General features: G+C 41.4%; 2 protein-coding genes across 3 annotated transcripts in view; one reads left to right on the top strand and one right to left on the bottom strand.

Moving 5' to 3' along the window:
• IQGAP2 (IQ motif containing GTPase activating protein 2) overlaps positions 1-23202 on the bottom strand; it is a 307710-nt gene that overhangs the window by 78406 nt on the left and 206102 nt on the right. For both annotated transcript variants that reach the window (XM_061430007.1, XM_061430008.1), the window contains exons 12-13: positions 21526-21650; positions 12724-12887 (exon numbers count right to left, since the gene is read on the bottom strand). In XM_061430007.1, the coding sequence (XP_061285991.1) occupies positions 12724-12887; positions 21526-21650 (289 nt within the window). The remainder of the gene's footprint in view (positions 1-12723; positions 12888-21525; positions 21651-23202) is intronic.
• Positions 1303-9110, top strand: F2RL2 (coagulation factor II thrombin receptor like 2). Its single transcript, XM_061430009.1, has 2 exons — positions 1303-1576; positions 6488-9110. Exons 1-2 carry the CDS (start codon positions 1513-1515, stop codon positions 7555-7557), a joined length of 1134 nt encoding a protein of 377 aa, XP_061285993.1. The 5' UTR covers positions 1303-1512; the 3' UTR covers positions 7558-9110.

Raw genomic sequence — 23202 nt, 5'->3', positions numbered from 1 at the left:
GCCTCATGCGTTGAACCTGGTGTGGCGATCTATTTCACACATGGTATGCTATGCTATGCCATGCTAAGTCGCTTCAGTCATGTCCGACTCTGTGCGACCCCATAGACGGCAGCCCACCAGGCTCCCCTGTCCCTGGGATTCTCCAGGCAAGAATACTGGAGTGGGTTGCCATTTCCTTCTCCAATGCATGAAAGAGAAAAGTGAAAGTGAAGTTGCTCAGTCGTGTCCGACTCTTAGCGACCCCAGGGACTGCAGCCTACCAGGCTCCTCCGTCCATGGGATTTTCCAGGCAAGAGTACTGTTAAACACTGACTTTTGATTGTAAAGCTCTTGGTGTGATAAGATGTGAAAAGTTCACACATATCAGTTTCCTCCCACCTTATTCTTTATCCTTAAGTCTCATGAAATTTGCATTTTCTGATTCTTGCTGCATTTTTATAGGCAACAAGCTATTGGGCTGTCTGTAGTGTTTAAGTGCTGTTAACTGTACGAAACTTTGTTATAATGCAGTTTCTTTAACTACATATTAAATTATATCCTCCAGAATATAACTACACATAAAAGCTTATATGTGAAACAATAATATGAATGTGCTTAACATTACTGAGTTGTTCACTTAACAGTGGTTAAGATGGCAAATTTTATGCTATGTATATTTTACAACAGTTGAGAAAAAAAAGCTTATTGTAAACCTGCTCACCAATACTCGTTGGATAAAGGGAGTCCTCTGCATCTTAATGTGCTATGATTTTAGTTTAAACAAATAGTGTTCTTTTGGGGGGATCCCTACTTATCTGACCCTATAGAATTATTGAATGGCTCAGAATATGATGACCTATGGTAAAACAAAACACAATGAAATCAAGCTTTGGCCAAGCACTGATGACGAATTCAGACCGATGTGACACTGAAGGAGAATTTTCAAAGTAATCAAGCGCTTAGAACAACTTTAATGTCTTAAAAAAAAAAAATCACCTTGCTTTCCGTGATTCATTTAGTTTACAATCACATAATGAATCTAACAAGATTTGAAATAGCTGAAAGGAAAAGGAAAAGGATAATTTCTGACAGCTCAGTTACTAGGTAGAAATGGCACCCTGGAACCTTATTTTTAAAGTGGGTAAAAATGAGATAAGGAACAGATTTAAATTTAACTGCTGCTAAGCATCTGTTTCCAGCTCACCTCTGTTAAGGACTGCCCTTATCTGCGTTCATTCCATGCACATAAACACACGGAGTAGGAACTACAGCTTCTGCCCAGAAGGGCCTGTGAGCAGTGGGAGGAGTTACACAACTTTCTCCATGGATAAGGAGCACACTCAGAGGCTCAGCCTGAGTCATGCACGAATGCTGTCACACCCTTTCCCTGCAGAGGACCCGGGCGGGCTTCCTGTCCACAGAGCACAGCAGAACCCCGTTCTACAGAGAGAACCAGGGTGCCGGCACATGGAGCCGAGGTGAAACCCACGCCCCCACAATCTTGCACATTTGAGAGAGGCGGCTCTGATCAAGATGAGAGCCGTCATCTTTGCAGCCGTTGGAGCACTGCTTCTGTCGCCTGCTTCCTGTCAAAGCGGTAAGCTCTTTTCTTATGGTGTCGGGTGGGATTGCTACTTTGTGTCCCAAGAGTCAACCGAATCTAATCTCTTTTACATTTCACACAAACTGCACCCCCAAAGGCAGAGTGGAATCTCAGTTATTAAAAGGGGGAATCATGGACGTGAAGAGATGTAATTTGTTCACTGTTCCCATCTTGTCCAAGACTGTTCTCTGCTCATATTTAAAAATTTGTGGCACAGTCAAGACAGGAGAGCTCTACAATTAAATCAAGAAACAATTTTCTTTAAAACTTCTTTGTTTTTCTAAGCATTTCCTCGGACATGGCAAAGATTAACATTTTTTAAAAGAGATTAAAAAAATCCCACGTTAATAGCTCCTGGTATGAGGAAATACCAGGAAATGAGGAAAACAAGAATACTCCCTGAAAGACAGAGTGGTTGGTCTGCTTTCAATAATCACTGATGCTAATCAATTAGTATTTCCCAAAAGAAGTATGTGTTTTCTGTTTCACTCAGTACAATGTTAGCCTGTAACTTCCTGCTTGCTCTAGATCAATCTGGGACAGGGGTATCCACAACCTCCTTACTGTCGGGGTCCCATTCTCCAGGGAACATTTTAGGAGCCAGAGAGCTGATGGGAGTAAATGACAGTGAACAGGGAAAATAAAAATTACACAAAAAACTCCAAGGCTCTATAAAGGAATGCGACCTACACTGACAGCTGGAATTGCTGAGGTGGTCTTAGGACAGTGTTGAGAGAATCAGTGGAGAGCAGTTGCTCGTGTGGGAGTTACAGTGAGTGAGTGCTCTTTCTGGGAGCGGATGAACCAAAATCAAGCAGAAGAGCAAAAGAAAAGAAGCTTGCAGAGGTGGTTCCTTCAAGGTGCTGGTGGGGTTTGCTGGACGTGAAAAGGGGGGAATTTAAAGGGTGACAAGGTAAGGAGATCATGAGGTAGGGGAGATAAATTAGGATTTGAGATTGACATATATACGTTATATATAAAACAGGTAAACAACAAGCAACAAGGACCCACTGTATAGCACAAGCAACTATACTCAGTATCTTATAATAACCTTAAGGGAAAAGAATCGGAAAGAGAATATATATATATTACATACTGATATGCATAAAATGGAATCACTTTACTATACACTTGAAACTGACACAACACTGTATATTAACTATACTTCAGTTAAAAAGTTTTATAAAAAAAATAAAAGGCGGCAAAGTGAAAGGCAGTGAATTTGCTTTCGTCAATAGGGGTTGGGGAGAAATGGAGAGGAAGAGCCCCCCCCGCCCGTTTAGTGGCTGAAGTCTCTTCCCTGTGGGTCAGTCCCTCTCCAAAGCCTTTTCTCAGGTTGAAACACATTTCAGGGACATCACGTCAGATGAACCTGTATAAAACACTCAAGTAAATGAAAAAAAAAATACACGCATAATTTAACAAGCATTCGTTCTTAAGGAAAACCAGGCTCTAAGGAGTAAAAGACTGCTTTGAGCTGGATCAGAGCCAGAATTCTCATGGAAATGGAATCAAGGCTTGTTGACAGCGTCACTGTTGAGCAGGTTTTCAGGCATGATGTCTTGCTCAATCACAGGAATTCTCAAAACCAAACACACACTGGGTTTCAACGGCTTTCTTACTATATCTTGAAGGGATGTAACTCGTACAGCATGTTTTCAGCCTCCATTTTCCAGCTCTGTGCCTGCCTGAAAAGGCCCTTCTCTTCGGGTGATGTCAGATGCGAGAATTTTCCAAAATGCTCAAGTGAGCAGAAGGATTTGAGTGGCTGTACTCAAGTGGCACACCTCTACACACAGGCATCGAAGAGAGCCACTTCCCCAATTTTTCTTTCCTTTAATCTTTCTTCCAAGGACACCCTCTGCTTACGCCCCGAATTCAGTTTTTGTGATCTCAAGGTTATGAGGGAGACTTCAACTTCACCCGAGGGTGAACTGGTAGAGATTAAAGCCGGAATAGAAACTGGCTTTGAAGGAGAGCCAGGTTGCTAAACACCAACCAACCTCCAGGATTCAACATGTAGGAATTCAGAGCTCATGTGAAAAGAGGTAACTGGCAGAGTAAGGCATTTTAAATCGATATAAGTATTAGGTTTATATTCAGCATAAAAGCCCGTTTTAAGGTAACGTTAGAAATGTGAGAGAATCTACTGTCTCTACACGTCAAGGATTAATTTACGGAAAATTACATAACGAAAAGCAGGTTTGAGTGTTAAGGTTTATTTTGTTTTTAAAATTGCTCTCTCAAGAATTAAGATTATTAGTATCAATGTGCCACCTAGGTGACAAATATTTGTAGTACGTAATTTGTTTTAATACTCTTTTTCATTTCTTCATTTCCAACTTCTTGAATCATCAATTTCCTCTTCTGATTTTTCTTCCTTTGTCTCCTCCCCTCTTGAAATCTGGCATTCCCCCTCAATTCTGCCTTTGGATTATTTCTTCTCAACACAAAATCAAAGTACTGTCTCTACCCAGACTAAAAGGCCCATACGTCTCATGTGGGCTCCTGAAATTCTGGATTCCACATTTAAGTCTAACCTGTCACGGCACATTCTCATTCTAATATTGCACCAGCAATTTGAACTCAGGAATATTCAAAACTGAGATCTTAGCTTCTCCCCGTGTTGCACCCTCAGCCCCCCTGCCTTGTGCCATGCTCCATCTGCCTCTTCTCCAATGTTGTCCAGAAGACAAACTTCCCAGTCATTTTTGCTTCCTGCTTCCCTTGCACCATCTCCGGATGCTAAGGGCCTTTGAGCCTCCATCACCGAGTCTCATGTGTTCATCTTCACCTCTCCACTGCCATTACTCCAGCTCTGTAACCCACCAACTTGAGTTGAAATGATTACAGTAGCCTCCAAATCTAGACAGCATATTAAAAAGCAAAGACATCACTTTGTCAACAAAGCTCCACATAGTCAAGGCTATGGTTTTTCTAGCAGTCATGTACAGATGTAAGAGTTGGACCATGAAGAAGGCTTAGTGCTGAAAAACTGATGCTTTTGAACTCTGGTGCTGGAGGAGACTCTTGGGGCTTCCCAGGCGGTGCTAGTGGTAAAGAACCCACCTGCTATACAGGAGACACAAGAGATGTGGGTTCGATCCCTGGGTTGGGAAGATCCCTGGAGGAGGGCATGCCAACCCACTCAAGTATTCTTGCCTAGAGAATCCCAGGGACAGAGAAGCCTGGTGGGCTACAGTCCATAGCGTCCCAGAGAGTCAGACACAACTGAAGCAACTGAGTATCCATGTGTGCAGAAGACTCTCGAGAGTCTCTTGGATTGCAAGGAGATCAAACCATTCAATCTTAAAAGAAATCAACCCTGAATATTCATTGGAGGAATTGATGCTGAAGCTGAAGCGCCAATACTCTGCTCACCTGACACGAAGAGCTGACTCACTGGAAAAGATCCGGAAGCTGGGTTAGACTGAGGGCAGGAGGAGAAGAGGGCGGCAGAGGATTGAGAGGTGGTTAGATAGCATCACTCACTCAATGGACATGAACCAGAGCAAACTTGGGGAGACAGTGAAGGACCGAAGAGCCTGGTGTGCTGCAGACCATGGTGTCGCAGAGAGTCGGACACGATTTAGCGACTGAACAACAACAAAGCCTCCAAATCAGATCCCTTTGCCTCTCACTTCTTATCCTCTTAGCCTTTTCTCTACACTGTCGTCAAAGTGACCTTAAACACAAGTCAAATCATGGTTATATTAGTTTTCTATTACTACTGTAATGAATTGCCACAAAATTAAAACACAGGATTTATTATATTTCTGAAGGGTCACAAGGTGTCAGCAGGGAGGCTCCAACAGAGAGCCTGTCTTCTTGCTGTAGTCGCTCTCTTGAAACGCATGCATTCCTTGGCTCATGGCTCTTTCTCCGACCTTCAAAGCTGGCAGCAGAGCCTTTTCCAGGATCTCCAACTTTGGCCCTCTTGCCTCTCCCTTTTATAAGGAGTCTTATGATTACACCTGGCCCACTGGCCAATGCAGGGTACTCATTCTATCTCAAAATCCTGAAGCACATCCACAAAAGTCCCTTTTGCCACAGAAGGTAACATATTTGCAGGTTCCAGGCATTAGCGCATGGAATCTTTGGGGAGCCATGATGCTGTCTATCTTAGTGGCCATCCCTCTGTCCACAGTTTTGTCTGCATACAACCTCAGCATCTGTGAATGGGCACGTGATTTCTTAGGACAGTTTAGGGGCCCTTCAGAGATTTGGCTGTAACCTACTCTTTCAACTTCACCTGCCAGATGTACCTTGTTTGCATAAGAATGTGCTTTTGTGCATCTTCTCCATTAGTGAGAGAATTGAAGACAGGAATGGTATTGATTTAAAACTGTGCTTCACTGGCATATAAACATGCAATAAACATTTGCTAAATCAACTTATCTGATATTCCCAGATCCCACGTCAGCCTACACAATGCCTGTGGCCATTCATCACCTACCAGATTCTTATTCTTCTATTAAATTCCACCTCTTTATGTACCTTGCTTCATCTTTGTTCATGTTCATCTTTTCCTTGACATTTTGCCCCAACACCTAAATCTATTAAATACTGTCTGAATGCCTATACAGTTTATAATCAATATGACATTAGCCTATAATGGTTTCAAGTGCTATTTTGTTTCCTCTTATAATATTATATTTCCTTACATACAAAGAGTTGTCATCTAGTTTAGGTTCTGCATGGGTTAGCGTGCTGCTGGGGCATATGATATACATTAAATGCTTTCCTGTTGATTACCTGATCTATAATGACTGTTTAAAATAAAAAGGATCCTAAATTCTACCATTACAGAAATTATGTAGCCTAAGAAATCTAGTTTTATTGTCTCCTGAACAATAGCTATCCCTCAGTGATGAATCATATGTTAATACTTCTTTTCAATTACAGGCATGGAATATGATGCAGACAACTTGGCAAAGCCAACCTTGTCTATTAAGACCTTCCGTGGAGCTCCCCAAAATTCTTTTGAAGAGTTCCCCCTTTCTGCCATAGAAGGCTGGACAGGAACCACCAAAACTGTAAAAATCAAGTGCCCTGAAGAACTTGATTCAAATCTCCATGTGAATAATGCTACCATGGGGTACCTGAGCAGCCCTTTAAGTACCAAATTGATACCCGCCATCTACATCCTGGTGTTTGCAGTAGGTATGCCGGCCAATGCGGTGACCCTGTGGATGCTCTTCAGGACCAGAACCATCCGTATGACCATCTTCTACACCAACCTGGCCATTGCAGACTTTCTGTTTTGTGTTACACTGCCCTTTAGAATAGCTTACCATCTCAATGGGAACAACTGGGTATTTGGCGAGGTCATGTGCCGGGCCACCACGGTCATCTTCTATGGCAACATGTATTGCTCCATTCTGCTCCTCGCCTGCATCAGTATCAACCGCTACTTAGCCATTGTTCATCCTTTCACTTACCGGGGACTGCCCAAGCGCACCTACGCCTTGCTCACATGTGGACTGGTGTGGACAACGGTTTTCTTATACATGCTGCCGTTTTTCATTCTGAAGCAGGAGTACTATCTTGTCCAGCAAGACATTACCACCTGCCACGATGTCCACAACACATGCGAGTCCTCGTCGCCCTTCCAGCTCTACTACTTCATCTCCTTGGCATTCTTTGGATTCTTAATCCCATTTCTGGTCATTATCTACTGCTACACAGCCATCATTTGGACGCTTAATGCAAAAGATCGTAGGTGGTTGTGGTACATTAAGGCGAGTCTCCTCACTTTTGTGATTTTTACCATTTGCTTTGCTCCAAGCAATATTATCCTTATAATTCACCATGCAAACTACTATTACAGCAACACTGATGCCTTATACTTTGTCTATCTCATAGCTTTGTGCCTCGGTAGCTTGAATAGTTGCCTAGATCCATTCCTTTATTTTCTCATGTCAAAAATCACAGATCACTCTACTGCTTACCTTACAATGGTGAAATTATCTTAGAGAACAAGGAAAGCTATTTGTGAAAAGATACATTCTTGAGGTAACATATGCATAGAGCTCTATTCTCCAGCTCCATTTTTGAGCTTCTAAAAAACACTGCTTCAAAATAAAGCATTACATACACTCTAGCTTTTTTAAAAAAAAGTGTCATTGCAGGAGAAAAGATTACTCTCTTCGTGGTAACTGATACATCTGCCCGACTGGTACTTCAAGCTCTTAAAATACCCATCTTCCCTACTTCTAAGAGGTTTCTACTCTAGATGACTTGAAGGTTGAGGATGGAACAGGGGGCAAGGGTGCAGCAGGGGCGGGAGCAGCTAAGATCTGTTTTTAGTATCTGGTGTCATTTTTAATTCTTCTGCCTCCTTCAGCTCTCAGGCTGATGGCTGCCTCATCAGCTGACTCTATGTGCATAGTATCTCTCAGTACATCTGTTATCCAGGCCCACCTCTGCCTTCTAACCAATCTCATCACTGCCAGCCTGTCCTCCACTTCTCAGGCCACTGCTAGATTTGTTGTTGTTTAGTCACTAAGTCACGTCTGACTCTTTTGTGATCTCAGGAACTGCAGCCTGCCACACTCCTCTGTCCACGGGATTTCCCAGGCAAGAATACTGGAGTGGGTTGCCATGATTAATCTTCCCCAAATGCCAGTTTGAATATATCACTCAAATCTCCCAGTTCAGAAACCTCCATTGACCATTCACTGCTTTGGAATAAATTATAAAGATTTCGATTAGCATCCAGGACTGACACTAACTTTATCTACCAGAAAACATGCATGGGGTGTAAGCACAGGCTGAGTCTCTCCCCTTGCTATAATTTACACTTCTCCTCATTCTGCCCCTGCCCCTCACTGGAAAGCTATTTCTAACATGTTTGCCTTAATTCTTTCCATCTCTTGAAGTCCTCAAAGGGCCACTCTTCCCTGACTCTCTATCCAGAAGTTCATTTTCCTCATCTGAACCTTCAAAAATCTTTTTTTGTATTTTTATTATGGCACTTTAGAGAGCTCACTTGTATACAAATGTTAATTCCATAAGCACTTACTGAGTACCATATGCAGTTCTCTCCCTTCTCTAAGTTTCTAGTAATAATGCCAGGCCCAAGTCTTCCCAGGGTCTGTGGGGCAAGGCTCCATGCTTTGCACATCCTGTGGTTGAATGAATGAAATAATAAAATCTCAAGGCATCTAAACAGCATGAAAGTCAATTAAATTCATACTGAGAAGGCAAGGTATTCCATATGACAGGGCATATTATTTCTGGTTGGCCACATCAAAAAAGAAAAAAAGAAAGAAGGCTAAGAATATATTCAAGAGGTCATTTATAAGTTTAAAATAATGGCTCCATTATTTTTGTCCTTAAACATAGTTTTTATGGGAAAATTATATTTTGTGATAATCTTTCCCTCAGTTTAGAGATCAGACAGAAGGTGATTGTTAGTGGTTAAGGGCATAAAGGATTGTGAGACGAATTTTCAAATTCGTAGGAACATGCATTGACTGTACACTTTGTAGTGCCCATCAAAACAATAAAAGACATTTTAAATGCCGATTTGTGAGTGCGCAGAGTTTCCTATTTCATTGGACTTAAGACTACAAAAATACAAAAATGCACACAAAGAACATTTACAGTATCTGTGTGGTTACATGAAGAGTAAAAATAAGGTGAACACTAAAGTAAGCAAAAAAAAAAAAAAAAGAAAAACTAAACTAAGTTTCTAGATGACAAAAACCCCAATGGAAGGAACTGCTTTCTGCAAATTGCTTTCTGTAAACTGCAAAATAATGAACTGTAATACAGTTTTACCTACAGAAAAAAAAAAATTCAACATTATTCACTTGTTAAAAGCATACTTAACTTTTATGCAGTAAATGAGAACTTTTGGGGTGTATAATTCATATGCTTCCCAAAATTCTCAAGAAAAGGCTTCAACTTAAAAATAGCTGACAATTCACTGCCTCCAGTGACTAGACCTAAAGGTGTGCGCTCTGCAAACATATGCCAGGCCTACTTCCAGCCTTTCCCTCAAGAAATGGAAGGACTCTGGTGCGTATGCAAGGTTATACCTGAAATACCGTTATCGAGGACCAAGAATTCTCATCAACTTACATCACTGTTCTCAGTCTTTAATAAAACTGAGCATTCTACTAACATGTCATCCATTTGGACTCTTAGTGACCATATACTTTGACACAAGCTGTACTTCACACTGACAATACCAGTAATGTAATTTTCCTCTATTATTTTCCGAGGCTAGACTTTTGGAAAGTAAGGCACAGAAACAGCCCCATAAACACAACTGAAAATTTACAGGTATCAAAACAGCAGAGGTTCAAAGACAAAGAGAGACCCCCACTACATAACAGAATCAGGCCTTTTTTTTTCCCACAGGGAAAGAGAATGTGCTGAGAAAACAACGTGTCAAAATGAAGGAGCAGAGAAAGAGAAATGCATTTAAAGATGGCAACTTGACCAAATCAGATTCATCACTTGGGGCTATTAGTATTTCATCGTCTCTTGTGCTCAGTCACTTCAGTCTGACTCTTTGTGACCCTGTGGACTGTAGCCCATGAGGCTCTATTGTCCACGGGATTCTCTAGGCAAGAATACTGAAGTGGGTTGCCATTTCTTCTTCCAGGGGATCTTCCCAACCCAGGGGTTGAACCTGGATCTCCTGCATTGCAGACAGACTCTTTACCATCTGAGCCACCAGTGAAGCCCTTTAATCTTTCAGTTAATGGCAATATATTGTAGTTCAAGCTTCTAATTTTATAGGTCAATAGTGGTTTAATGCCTGGGCTCTAGCTCAGATTCCTAGGCTCATATTCAGGGCTCTAATTACACTATTAGAGCACCGCTTTCACACTTAGGAGGGCTTCCCTGGTAGCTCAGCTGGTAAAGAATCTGTCTACGATGTGGGAGACCTGGGTTCGGTCCCTGGGTTGGGTAGATCCCCTGGAGAAGGGAAAGGTTACCCACTTCAGTATTCTGGCCTGGAGAATTCCACGGACTGTACAGTCCATGGGGTTGCACAGAGTCGGACACAACTGAGCAACTCTCACTCCACACTTAGGGGGAGGCCCCACAGAGGGGCGGTGGCGCGCAGACACCGGGGGGCTTCTGAGTGCTCTGAAGAGGTGCTGTGGAATTGTACCTTGACCTAAAATCCTGAGCTTGGGGTGCTCAGGAGCGGACATCCACTGCTTGCCTATAAAGGTTTGTGGAGTCAGTCTCACCTCAAAGACAATCCCCCCATGTGGTTGTCAGCAGAGAAACCCAGGTCTACCTCTGTTTTGCATGCAGAAGACCCTAATTTGTGGCCAGAGCAGGCCTTGTGTCTCGTGAAGACCCTGCGACAAAGACATCAGCGCACCACCCGCTGACCTGCATGGCAGCTAGAGGTGCCACAATAACACCAGCTACATTTGATAAACCCTTTTTTGGGGGTGCATGCTCCATGTCAAAGGCTATACACTTATACATACATACATTATAGTCAATGTAACTATGTGTTAATAGGGAATTATGTGTTAGTGTATATTATTCATTTACTACATTATGTAATCATTTAAGCCTCACCATAATCCTATAAGGTAGGTACTATAATTTTAATTTTACATATGTGAAAACCAAAGCATAAAGAATTTTAGTGACTTGAGTAAAATCCCTAGCTAATTGGTGGCAAAGCCAAGATCTAAATGGTTCCTGTCTGTCTCCAAAACTAAGAACTTTAGCGTCCAATGCTGTGTCACGTGTTACAGCCACAGCTACATCAGTAGGGACAGCAGCGGGCAGCCTGGTCCTCCCCGCTGACAGGGTCTGCTCCCCCTGCTGGGATGAGGGCACACAAGGCCTGGCTTGAGTCTCCCTCTATTTTTTTTTTTTGCATAGGTAAGCTCTTTTTTTGGGTGACATGCTCCATGTCAAATGCTATACACTTATACATACACATACTATTAAAAAATAGAAATTCAATAAAAGTGAAAAAATAAAACAATGTAAATCCTATTCACTTCATGCTACTAAACTGCCTCATTAGAGCTGAAGAAAAATATTCCTCAAGGTAGGGCCTTCTGTCCTCCGAGCCTTCCCCGGGATGGCCTAGCCTTACCCTCTGTGCTTTATGGATGGCTCATGTAACTCACCTTCATCTGATCCTCACAGCAACTGTTAGGCGTGGTGATAATGACACTTAATTCATAGGGCTGCTATGACTTATTCCGAGGACTGTATTAGGTAACATACATAAAGTATCCACTATCATGGCCGGCAAACAGCAGGTGATCAATAAATGTTTGCCATAGCCAAAAATGTTCTTCCTGTTCCAGATGAGGCCGTTCCTGGGTTGTAAAGACCAATACAAACAAGACGCCCCTCCTCTGGGGCTGGATTTGCACCTGGGGCCATGGCAGCCACAGTGGCCAAGTCCCAGGGAGCACCAGGAGACGGTTCTTCCCATCCATCCGGGTCGTCCAGGCTGGCCGGCATCTATGGGACATCTCACAACCACAGTGTGAGCTCTGCGGTCAGCTGAAACCCTCTGCTCTGCAGTGGGACCTGGCCAGGTCCGTTTCCTCCTGCGCCTAGAACACACCAAGCTGGTGCCCACGTAGCCCTGCCATTACCTGCTTGCATCATCCTGCTCCCACCCATCAAACCAACTCATCCTTACCCTTCGCGAGCTGCTCCTGATCTACCTCCACACCAGCCTATCTTAGGATTTCAGCCCACAGCTACCCCAGCCATCTCCGAGTCACTCTGAGCATTCCTCTTTTTGACACTTGGCCACCATACTCACCTCCACTGCTGTGGATTTTATGTGGGAATGCCCTCTGTCTCAGGAAGTTTCTAAGCCTCTTGAGGACAAGTACAGATCATTTGAACAGTATCGTCTGTCCCTTGGATTCCCCCCTTCCCCTCTCTCCCCAAACTGGTCTGTAAATTTAAAAGAAACACACCTATTATCTAAACAGAGTTGAAATTATATATATATATATATATTCTTTTTTGCATTATTTTCCATTATAGGTTATTACAAGACATTGAGCACAGTTCCCCATGCTATATAGTAGGTCCTTTGGGATTAAAATATGTGCACACTACTATATAAAAAATAGACAACTAATAATAAATAAATAAAAAACACACCTACTAAGACTTACCATGTATTTCTGTGTTTTAGCCTGGTATAAAACATCCTGGTAGTGCCGGGCAAAGTCAGGATCCACATCTTTAATCTTAGCAGTGGGTAACAGCAGGCTATCTAAAGTTCTCAGAGGATCCCCTTCATCAATGGCTTCATTGATGTATCCCACAGCTACAACTCCTAGAAAATGAAGACAAAGAATTCCTTTTAAGTCACAGTACATCATAAGTTTTCTTGAATCACCTATAGCAAAGATCGAGTTAGAAAGGGGGGCTGGGGAGACCGCACATACATACAAACTGCAAGAGCTAATAAACAGCTACAGCTGAGGCTTACATGGGCTTTCCTGGTAGCTCAGCAGGTAAAGAATCTGTCTGCAATGCAGGAGACCCCAGTTTGATTCCTAGGTTGGGAAGATTCCCCTAGAGAAGGGATGGGCTACCCACTCCAGTGTTCTTGGGCTTCCCTGGTGGCTCAGATGGAAAAGAATCCGCCTGTAATGTGGGAGACCTGGGTTGGATCCCTAGGTTGAGAAGATCCCCTGGAGCACAGCATGCAACCCACTACAGTCTTCTGGCCTGGAGAATCCCAAGGACAGAGGAGCCTGACAGGCTCCATAGGGTCACAAAGAGTCGGATATGACTGAGCAACTAAGCACAGCACACAAGGTTACATAGTAGGTCAGCGTACAGAAGTCAATTATATCTTTCTACAATTGCAGTGTGCAATCTGAAAATGAAATTAAGGGAAAATTCCACAATAGATTCCAACTACACATAGATGACAAATAGAATAAACACTTAGGAATAAATTTAGCAGAACAAGGATAAGACATATGTACTGAAAATTATGAAAGACCATTGGAAAAAAAGATGACCAAAATAAAGGGGAAGATTATCCCATGTTCATGGATCAAAAGACTTAATACTACTAAGATGGTAGAGATCTCCAAATTGATCTACAGATTCAATGCAACCCCTATCAAAATTCCAGCTGCCTTTTTTTTTAAAACAGAAATTGACCAGCTGACTCTAAAAATTCATATGGAAATGCAAGGGGTCAAGAAGTAACCAATGTAATGCTGGGGGAAAAGAAACCAGAATAGGAGGACTCTTTCTAATTTCAAATTTACTACAAAGCTACAGTTAATACTGCATGGTACATAAACAGAAACCCATAGGTTAATGGAATAGAATTTAGAGTTCAGAAATAAACCCTTACATCTATAGTCAACTGATATCTGACCGAGACAACGCAACAGGTAAATCAGTCTTCATAACGAACGGGCACAGACAACTGAATGTCCTCTGCATAAGAATGAAGTTGGACTCCCTTCATTGCATCACACACAAAAATTAACTCCATACGGAGTACAGATCTAGACATAAAAGCTTAAACTATAAATTTTTAATCTCTGAGAAGTAAGGGTAAATCTTTGTGGCCTTGTGTTAGGCAATACTTCTGACCTGTAAACACCAAAAACATAAACAAAAGAAGGAACAAAGGGGTGTTGTAAAAATTAAACCCTTAAGAGGTACACACTATTATGTATACAATAAGCCACAAGGATATATTGTACAACACAGGCCACGTAGCCAATCTTCTAAAGTAACTATAAATGGAATGTAACCTCTAAAAGTTGTGAATCAATATATCAAATATCTGTAACATATAATGCGTACATCAACAATAAATATCTGTAACTAATATAATTTGTACATCAACTATAATTCAATAAAAAATAATTAAACCTGTTATGCTTCCAAGGACACCATCAAAGAAAGTGAATAATCTACAGAATAGGAGTAAATACCTACAAGTTCTGTATCTGATAAGAAACCTTAGGTACCTGATACACAAGAATATCAAATATATAAAGAATTTTTATAACGCAACAATAAAAAAGAAAACCCAATTTAAAACAGGGAAAGGACTTGATCAGATATTTCTTTAAATATACAAATGGCAAATAAGCACACGAAAGGATGCTCAGTATCACTAGTGATTAGGAAAATGCAAATGCAAATCACAACAAAATACCACTTTATAACCACTAGGATGGCTATACTGACAAAGGCAAACAATAACAAGCGTTCTGAGGACGGGATGAGACTGGTGGTGGAAATGGAGAATGGCAGTCACCTCGGTAAACAGGCAGCTCTTTCACATATTAAACATACAGCTTCCATACGATCCAGTAGTTCCACTGCTGGGTGGAACTCAAGGGAACTGAAACCTCATGGCCACACAAAAGCTGACACATGAATGTTTATAGAAGCAGCATTTACAAAAGCTAAAAAGTAGAAACAACCCAGATACCCATCAACTGATACCTGGATCAACAAAATGCATACCCATAGAATAGAATATTACTTGACCTAGAAAGTAATATGAAGTATAATGATACAACACAGATGGACCTTGAAACCTTATGCTAAAAGAAAGCAGCCAGACACAAAAGGCCCCATATTCCATGATTCTCTTTTTATGAAATACCTAGAATAGGAAAATCCATAGAAACAAAGTAATTGGCCGTTGCCAGGGAGTGACTGCGAATGGGTACAAAGTTTCTTTCTGGGGTGATGAAAATGTTTTGAATTTAGATACTAGTGATGGTTGCACAATTTTTTAAATATATAAAACCACCATAAAAACACAATAAAATGGGGGGAATCTTATGGTATATGAATTATATCCCAATAAAGATGTTGTAAAAACAGGAGACAATGTTGGCGCATGGAATTTGTTAGTTCAGTATCAACACAGTTTCTCTAAATTTGAATAAAAAGAGAAAGGAAGTACTATGAAAAATAAAACAGGAGATAACTTGACATACAAGTAGCAGCTCATTTCTAGCATAAGCCTCACTTAGATAATAATGCCAAGTACTGCTGCTTGACGGAATCAGAGAATACCAGGGCTAGAAGAATTTAATGTAAACATGTACAGAAAAGAAAACAGAATTGCAAAGAGATTTGGATATGAATTCTATTATTTGGTTTACTCTACTCCACCACTTTGTAAAGAACACTGAAGAGACAGTTCAAAACCAAACAATTCCCTACAGCGTTAGCAGAGTGACTTTCAAGGTTAATATAGTCCAGTTCTGTCCAATGAATGTTCTGTGATGATGAAAATGTTCTGGGCCATCCAGTATGGTAGTCATTAGCCACATGTAGATAAACAGCACTTACAGTGTGGCTAGTATAACTGAAGAATTAAATTTAAAATTTTATTTACTGTTAATTAGTTAAAATAACCACATGTAGCCGGCAAGTGTAGGTAGGTTCCATAGAAATTACCAAAGTCATGCATGTTTGGGGAAATTTTTAAGGTTCAAGTATGGCTAATTAACATCACAAATTCTCTAATATTATCTGGGAAAATAACATCTGGAACCCTTTGGATGTACCAAAGGATGAATAAGCATACCTACCAATTTAAACTTCTACTATCTCTACTATACACAGGATCTTAGGACAGAGACTGTAATGTCCAGGAATGAAAAGCACAGAAGCCATGTCATGCAGTTGGAAAACTATTTGAAAATTTAGCAGAAAGGACCTATTTGGAGGCTGCTTCTCAACACTACATTATTCTTAAAAATAAACTATAAATCAGTCATTATAGTGTATGTATGCATGGGTATATTATTCATGAATATACATACACAAAAGTACACATGGACATGTACATACCTTCACATACTAACAGGGGGCTCCTGCTTCCCAGGTGAGTGCTCATGGACAAGAATTACTAAAGAAACTAAACATTAACAAGCAGTAAGCTTAGAAAATAAACATACTTAAAGTCAAACATTATCTCATTCTGTCAGTTATTTTTCATCAAAAATAGTCAGAAGCCACTCTATTAAGTATGATATGCTATGAAACAGAATATATCCTTTTAATTTTTAAGAAGCATCTTCATCTTGAGATTCAAATTAAGGTAAATTGTTTAGCTAAGTATCTCCTGAATAAAAGACCCCATAAAGACCATTGTTAAGAATGAAAAAAATCTATAGGAGGAAAGGGACTTTCTAAAATACCTGGAAATTATTCTAGATTATGATACTCCAGTATGTTGGAAGAAGCAGCAAAAATACTTCTCTAATGTGCAAGTTAGGTTATCTCAAAACATTGGAAGAACTTGGGAAAGTCCAAGTACTAGCCACATACAAGGTATTATAACTTCACCCTTATTTATAAACTGGAGAGCATGGAACACTTATGTCATTCTCTCAACATCCTCTTGGGTCTACTGTTCTAAATATTTTTAAACATCCCACTCAAGAATGATCTTTACAGAGCTACATCTCAGAAAGAGAATGATGTATGTACCTAACGGCCAATCACCTGGGAATGAGTGCCGTCCAGCTGACTTGATTGAAATCACCTGCTCAAGCTTTTGCTGTGTTTATAGGAACACAAGCTGCTGATGTCATAGTCAGTGACCTCACAGGGGCTGAAAAACCTTCCCAGAACTCCCCTGGGCACATCTGCATCACGTCCTCTGTTCACACATAGAGAGAAAATCCCATTTGGGCAAAGATTGTTGAGCCTCAACTCATGGCCCACTTATTTGAATCATCATATGATACTATAACATTCTAGTCCAACAAGAGGGTGGGCATTTCCTTAAAGATGTCAGCATCTGAGACACTACTGTCTCAGTGAGATAACTGACAAAGAAGGGTACCTACCAAATTTAAAAAGCAAAAATTTACAGGAAGAAAACCTTGTCTAAACTCTCTGGTCAAACTAATGCTCCACTAAGGTTCAACTGGGAAAAGTAAACTTTCCATTAAGTCATCAGCAGAGCATCCAAATCGGAGGAAATGCATTTACCAGCTTCTCCACTCAGTTCAGCTTTCACATTTCCCATCAGCAGCACACCTCATCCACACCATAATTTAGACACGGGATTAGACCCTGGAGTGTGTGGCAGGAGTGAGGTGGGAGGGCAATGCACTTTCAAGATGTCCATGAGAAGTTCTCAGCTCTCTCAGATGATTTAATTTCTATATTATGCAATTCAGGCTTGGCAACGGTATATTTAATTTAGTTTTTAAAGCAATCACCTAAACAGATGATGTCCAACTCAATACTTCAAAGCGTGCTAAGTCATGTCTGACTCTTTGCAACCCCATGGACCTCATAGCCCATCAGGCTCCCATGTCCATGGGACTCTCCAGGCAAGAACACTGGAGGGGGTTGCCATTTCCTTCTCCCAATACTTCAAGAACTTTAAGTAAAAATACTCCATTTTGACAAAACGACAAACGAAAATAGACAGAAGTTAAATCTTTTATATTAAGTCCCCTAGAAAGGAAATATTAGTTTCTAGATGGTTAAACTAAGATCATGGCATCCAGTGCCATCACTTCATGGCAAATAGATGGGGAAACACTGGCTAACTTTGTTTTTCTGGGCTCCAAAATCACTGTGGATGGTGACCGCACCCATGAAATTAAAAGACGCTTGCTCCTTGGAAGGAAAGTTATGACCAATCTAGATAGCATATTAAAAAGCAGAGACATTACTTTGCCAACAAAGGTCCATCTAGTCAAGGCTATGGTTTTTCCAGTGGTCATGTATGGATGTGAGAGTTGGACTGTGAAGAAGGCTGAGCGCCAGAGAATTGATGCTTTTGAACTGTGGTGTTGAAGACTCGAGAGTCCCTTGGACTGCAAGGAGATCCAACCAGTCCATCCTAAAGGAGATCAGTCCTGGGTGTTCATTGGAGGGACTGATGTTGAAGCTGAAACTCCAATACTTTGACCACCTCATGCGAAGAACTGACTTGTTTGAAAAGACCCTGATGCTGGGAAAGATTGAGGGCAGGAGGAGAAGGGGACGATGAGGATGAGATGGTTGGATGGCATCACCGACTCAATGGACATGGGTTTGGGTGGACTCTGGGAGTTGATGATGGACAGGGAGGCCTGGCATGCTGCCGGTTCATGGGATCGCAAAGAGTCGGACACAACTGAGCGACTGAACTGAACTGAGACGGCTAAAAGAAATGTGATAATTGCTGTATGATACATCTCATGGAGAATAACTTAATAGTATAGCTACTTAGATAAATGCCACACAAATCTAAAGAAATTTTGCTTAAAAGTATTCATCTAGGACTTCCCTGCTAGTGCAGTGGATAAGAATCCACCTGAAAATGCAGGGGACACAGGTTTGATCCCTGGTCCAGGAAGATTCTACATGTGGCGAGCAAGTAAACTGAATGCCCCAGCTACCAAGCCCAGGCACCTAGAATCTGTGCTCCGCAACAAGAGAAGCTTTCGCAATGAGAAACCCGGGCACCACAAGGAAGAGAGCCCCCGCTCGCCGCAACTAGAGAAAGCCTGCATGCAGCAACAAAGACCCAGTGCAACCAAAAAATATAAATAAACCAAAAAAGTATCCACCTACAAGGAAATCACTGGCGGTCCAGAGTCAGGACTCCAAGCTTTCATTGCTGAGGGCACGGATTAAATCCTAGATTGAAGAACTAAGATCCCCCAAGCTGTGTGGTATGCCCCGCCCCGCCACCCGTCCAATTTACCTACAAAAGACCACTTTCTTTCAAAGTTATATACATGTTACGGTTTTTCTTTTCCTGGTAAAAGCAAAGGCTCTATCTGACAATCTGGGACAAAAAGTGGCAGGTCCCTCCTCCCCCTTGTCAGTGTCAAGAATGAGAATAAAACTATCTTCATTCAGCACTGAGAATTGATACATCTTCACCTGTATTAGCAGGACATACAGAAATCACCGAAGCAAACTTGGATTGCGCATATGGTCACAAAGAATAGGGAAAATGTTAGAAAACAACGATGCAACATAATTTTGTGCTTTGCCAACATTTGAGTGGCCTTAGCCAAAGCACCCAAACCATGGCTGCACTCTGCAAGTGTGGAGCCAGGGGGCCAAGGAGGAAGGCAGGAGGCTGGGCGCCTGAGCTTTGCAACAGGACACACACCAGTGTCCTGCCCCACACCCCGAGCCCCCACTGATGATGCTGAGCATCTGCTTAAATTACTGCTTTCCTCACAACTAACATCTGGCAAGAACCACTAGCTCCCCAGCCAACAGGCCAGAAAAGATCCAAGTGGGTAGAGAGTCAGCTATCTGATGGCAGGGATCCCCAAATGCAGAGAGGCAGCAGAAAGTCCTGCAGTCACAAAAGGGGAAACAGATCTGTAGACAACTCTTGAAAAGGACAAAATGAAAAAAAGTTTAGCAATCAGTCTAACAGTGGCATCTACGGTACGCCACGTCCAGGCAGCACCCTCGGACCCTGCTTTCTACGAGAGGTCTAGAGTGAGAAGTTGTTTAGCCAAAAAGTAAACCTGGCCTTGATACTGGGCACAGGGCTCACAGAAAGTCATAAAGAAAGTGAAGAAGACTCTGCGAATGCAATGAACAAAGTCAAATGTTTTATCTCCAGTGACTGTAGTATAACAAAATGAGATACTGTATTAGAAGGCCAGATCTAAGAGCTTAACCAAAACAAACTAGAACAAAACATTGTAAACTTTGGTTATGTTTATAAAGAGTAAGCATAGAGCTTAAGCATTTTTATCTTTTTTATACAAATATTGGCTTTATTTCCCATGTTGTAAGTCCATCCGTAAGCCTATCTTATACCCAATAGTTTGTACTCCCACTGGCCGCTCCCACCTTCCCTCTCCCCACTGGTAACCACCAGTTTGTTCCACGAGAGATCTGTGACTCTGCTTCTTTTTTGTCACATTCACTAGTTGTATTATTTAGATTCCGCATATTAGTGATCTCATACAGTATTTGCCTTTCTCTGTATGACGTTTCAGTTAGCATAATGCTCTTCTAGTCCATCCATATTGTTGCAAATGGCAAAATTTTATTCTTTTTTATGGCTGAATAGTATTCCATCACACAGACACAGACACACACATGCACACACACTACATCTTCATACATTCATCTGTTGTAAAACCTTACGAAAATAAACTAGGACAAAACATTCTGAGAGCTCCTAAGTTCTAGAAACACAGCAAATCACCATGATTTGAGATCATAAACAATAGTTAGACTGTGTTGTAATTTCTTCTTAGAGCAGGAATATGTGTCATGCTGCTGCTGCTTCTAAGTCGCTTCAGTCGTGTCCAACTGTGCGACTCCATAGACGGCAGCCCACCAGGCTCCCCCGTCCCTGGGATTCTCCAGGCAAGAACACTGGAGTGGGTTGCCATTGCCTTCTCCAAATATGTGTCATATTTCAGAATAATACACAAATGAAAGGTCAAAATAAAGTTGAGTGCTTAGAAAAACTGAGTTCTTTAGTCATTTTTCAAGTGTGCATGTGCTTAGTCACTCAGTCATGTCCAACTCTTTGGGACCCTTTGGGCTGTAGCCCACCAGGTTCCTCTTTCCTTGTGGTTTTCCAGGCAAGAATACTGGAGTGGGCTGCCATTTCCTTCCCCAGGGGATTTTCCTGAGCCAGGGATCAAACCTGCGGCTTTTCTGCGTTGCAGGCAGATTCTTTACCTGCTGAGCCATCAGGGAAGCTCAAGTACCAGGAAATTTTAAAAGTTAGGACTTGTATTCATGTATTTTATTCTATTCTTTTATGTCTTATGTTTGCTTTGTAATGTTTATAACACATTGGGATAGTAGCACAGAAATAACATTTATATATAAATACATACATACCTGTAAGAAGAATGTTTACTCATAGGGCTCCATGAGCAAAAGATTGGCAGCCCTGATCTAGAGATCTGTGCTGTCCAGCTACCTCATTCTCCCACCATAACTAGGGAAGGAAACTCTTCCATACTTACGGTCATTCTCTTCTTGAATTTCGATATTAACCATATCGATACAATTCTGAATTTCATTCCAGCTTAAGGTATCTTGCTCTTGGGATAAGGCTTCCAGTTTAATGGCGAGAAGAGCATTTGCATAACTGTAGGAGAGAAAACAAGCATAGCGCCTATCAGAGACATTCATTCTTCGCTCATGTTACGCGTCTTAAATTTGGCAGACATCTTAAGTTTGACACACGTGGCCCAATGTGATGTTATGAAGTTAGAGAAAGAGTAGAAAGGCAAGTAAAAGTGTCTTGCGCAGCTCTGTCAACATACACCAAGCTCACTTAGACTAATGTTGTTTCTGTCCTTCAAATACTTCTGGGCACAAAGGTTTTTTAATAAAAAGTCCCTCAAATTCCAATCTTGCATTTATCTCAAGCAAAGAAACCTCAACCTCCTTAACTTTGTGAAGTTACTAGTTTTTTTTAGTAACTATTTTTCCTTTCCTTTGTATGTCTTGGTTCTGCTCAGACTCCAGATGACTATTATGATGTAAAATTCAGAATTACCATGGCTTCTAATCTTTCCATCAAAGGTCCTTTTTTTCTTTTCTCTTTCCTTCACCAAATCCAAGCCTTGAGAGCCCCCCCCACCTTTCTTTTTTTTTTTTTTACTGTAACCCTAACATAGCTGGGTTACCTTGTAGCCTAATACATACACCCAACGACAAATCAAATAAAATGCAACTGCAGTTCCAGAAACCTTGGTGAAGATTATGCGACTTCACTGCCTGTTTTCTTGACGAGGTGGTGCGTGAGTTGAACTAGAATGTCCTGGAATTCCTCTTCACCTGTCCATTCCTCAGGCTTCACACAGCTACTACCTCGCACCTGTGTCTGCTCCCTGTCATCCCACTCTTACACCTCAATCGGACCCCTGACCCTCCTCCTCACCTTCTGGAGAACAGAACTTGGTTGATGCGCTGATTATTTTTCTTGTCTTGAGAAATTTTGAGGAAAAAGATAATCTGATACTTCATCTTGACATATTACTAAGAGACTTTCGTTTCTTAGTAATCAATTTTCCCATTTGAAATTATAGAAACAAAGTTACAACCATAAGCTCACATGAGTAAGTTATTCCAGGCCAAAGTTTAGAAACCCAATAGTTTAATTTGCTTGTGCATCTTTATACCAGAGAAGTGAAGATCAATCCTCTACGTATATACTGATTCACTTTGCAATTTGACTTCTGAATAGAACCAACAGATTTACAGCAGAGGTTCAAAGAAGTAACACTGCATTGAATCTATAACTGTTTTCTCATTGTGACAGGTTTTCTCAAAGTTCTGCACACTCCAGGGTGACACTGAGATGTCTTCCATTGGGTGTAGCTTGAAAGAGAAAAATATCATTCAGAATAGGAAGTGGGGGGGAGGACTCATTTTCTGTGTCTGAACAAGGCATTACCAAACACAGGCTTGAAAGTGTCTCAAGGTCCTGTGTGAGATTCTCACCTTATCAAGAGTTATAAACCTAAGAAAATACTTTTCTACATTTGCGTGCATGCTAAGTCACTTCAGTCATGTTTGACTCTTTGCAACCCTATGGACTGTAGCCCACCAGGCTCCTCTGTCCCATTTCCTTTTCCAGGGGATCTTTCCAATCCAGGGATTGATCTGGATCTCTTTCATTGCTAATGCTGCTG

This window comes from Bos javanicus, chromosome 10, assembly GCF_032452875.1.
Source record: "Bos javanicus breed banteng chromosome 10, ARS-OSU_banteng_1.0, whole genome shotgun sequence".
Classification (NCBI taxonomy): domain Eukaryota; kingdom Metazoa; phylum Chordata; class Mammalia; order Artiodactyla; family Bovidae; genus Bos; species Bos javanicus.
This window is presented reverse-complemented; position numbering and strand designations above follow the sequence as displayed.

Excerpts from the sequence above, each read along its gene's own strand:
- F2RL2 (XM_061430009.1), top strand. The coding sequence starts at position 1,513 with ATGAGAGCCGTCATCTTTGCAGCCGTTGGAGCACTGCTTCTGTCGCCT. Across the intron at positions 1,577-6,487 it reads GCCTGCTTCCTGTCAAAGCG|GCATGGAATATGATGCAGAC; the intron begins GTAAGCTCTTTT and ends TTTCAATTACAG.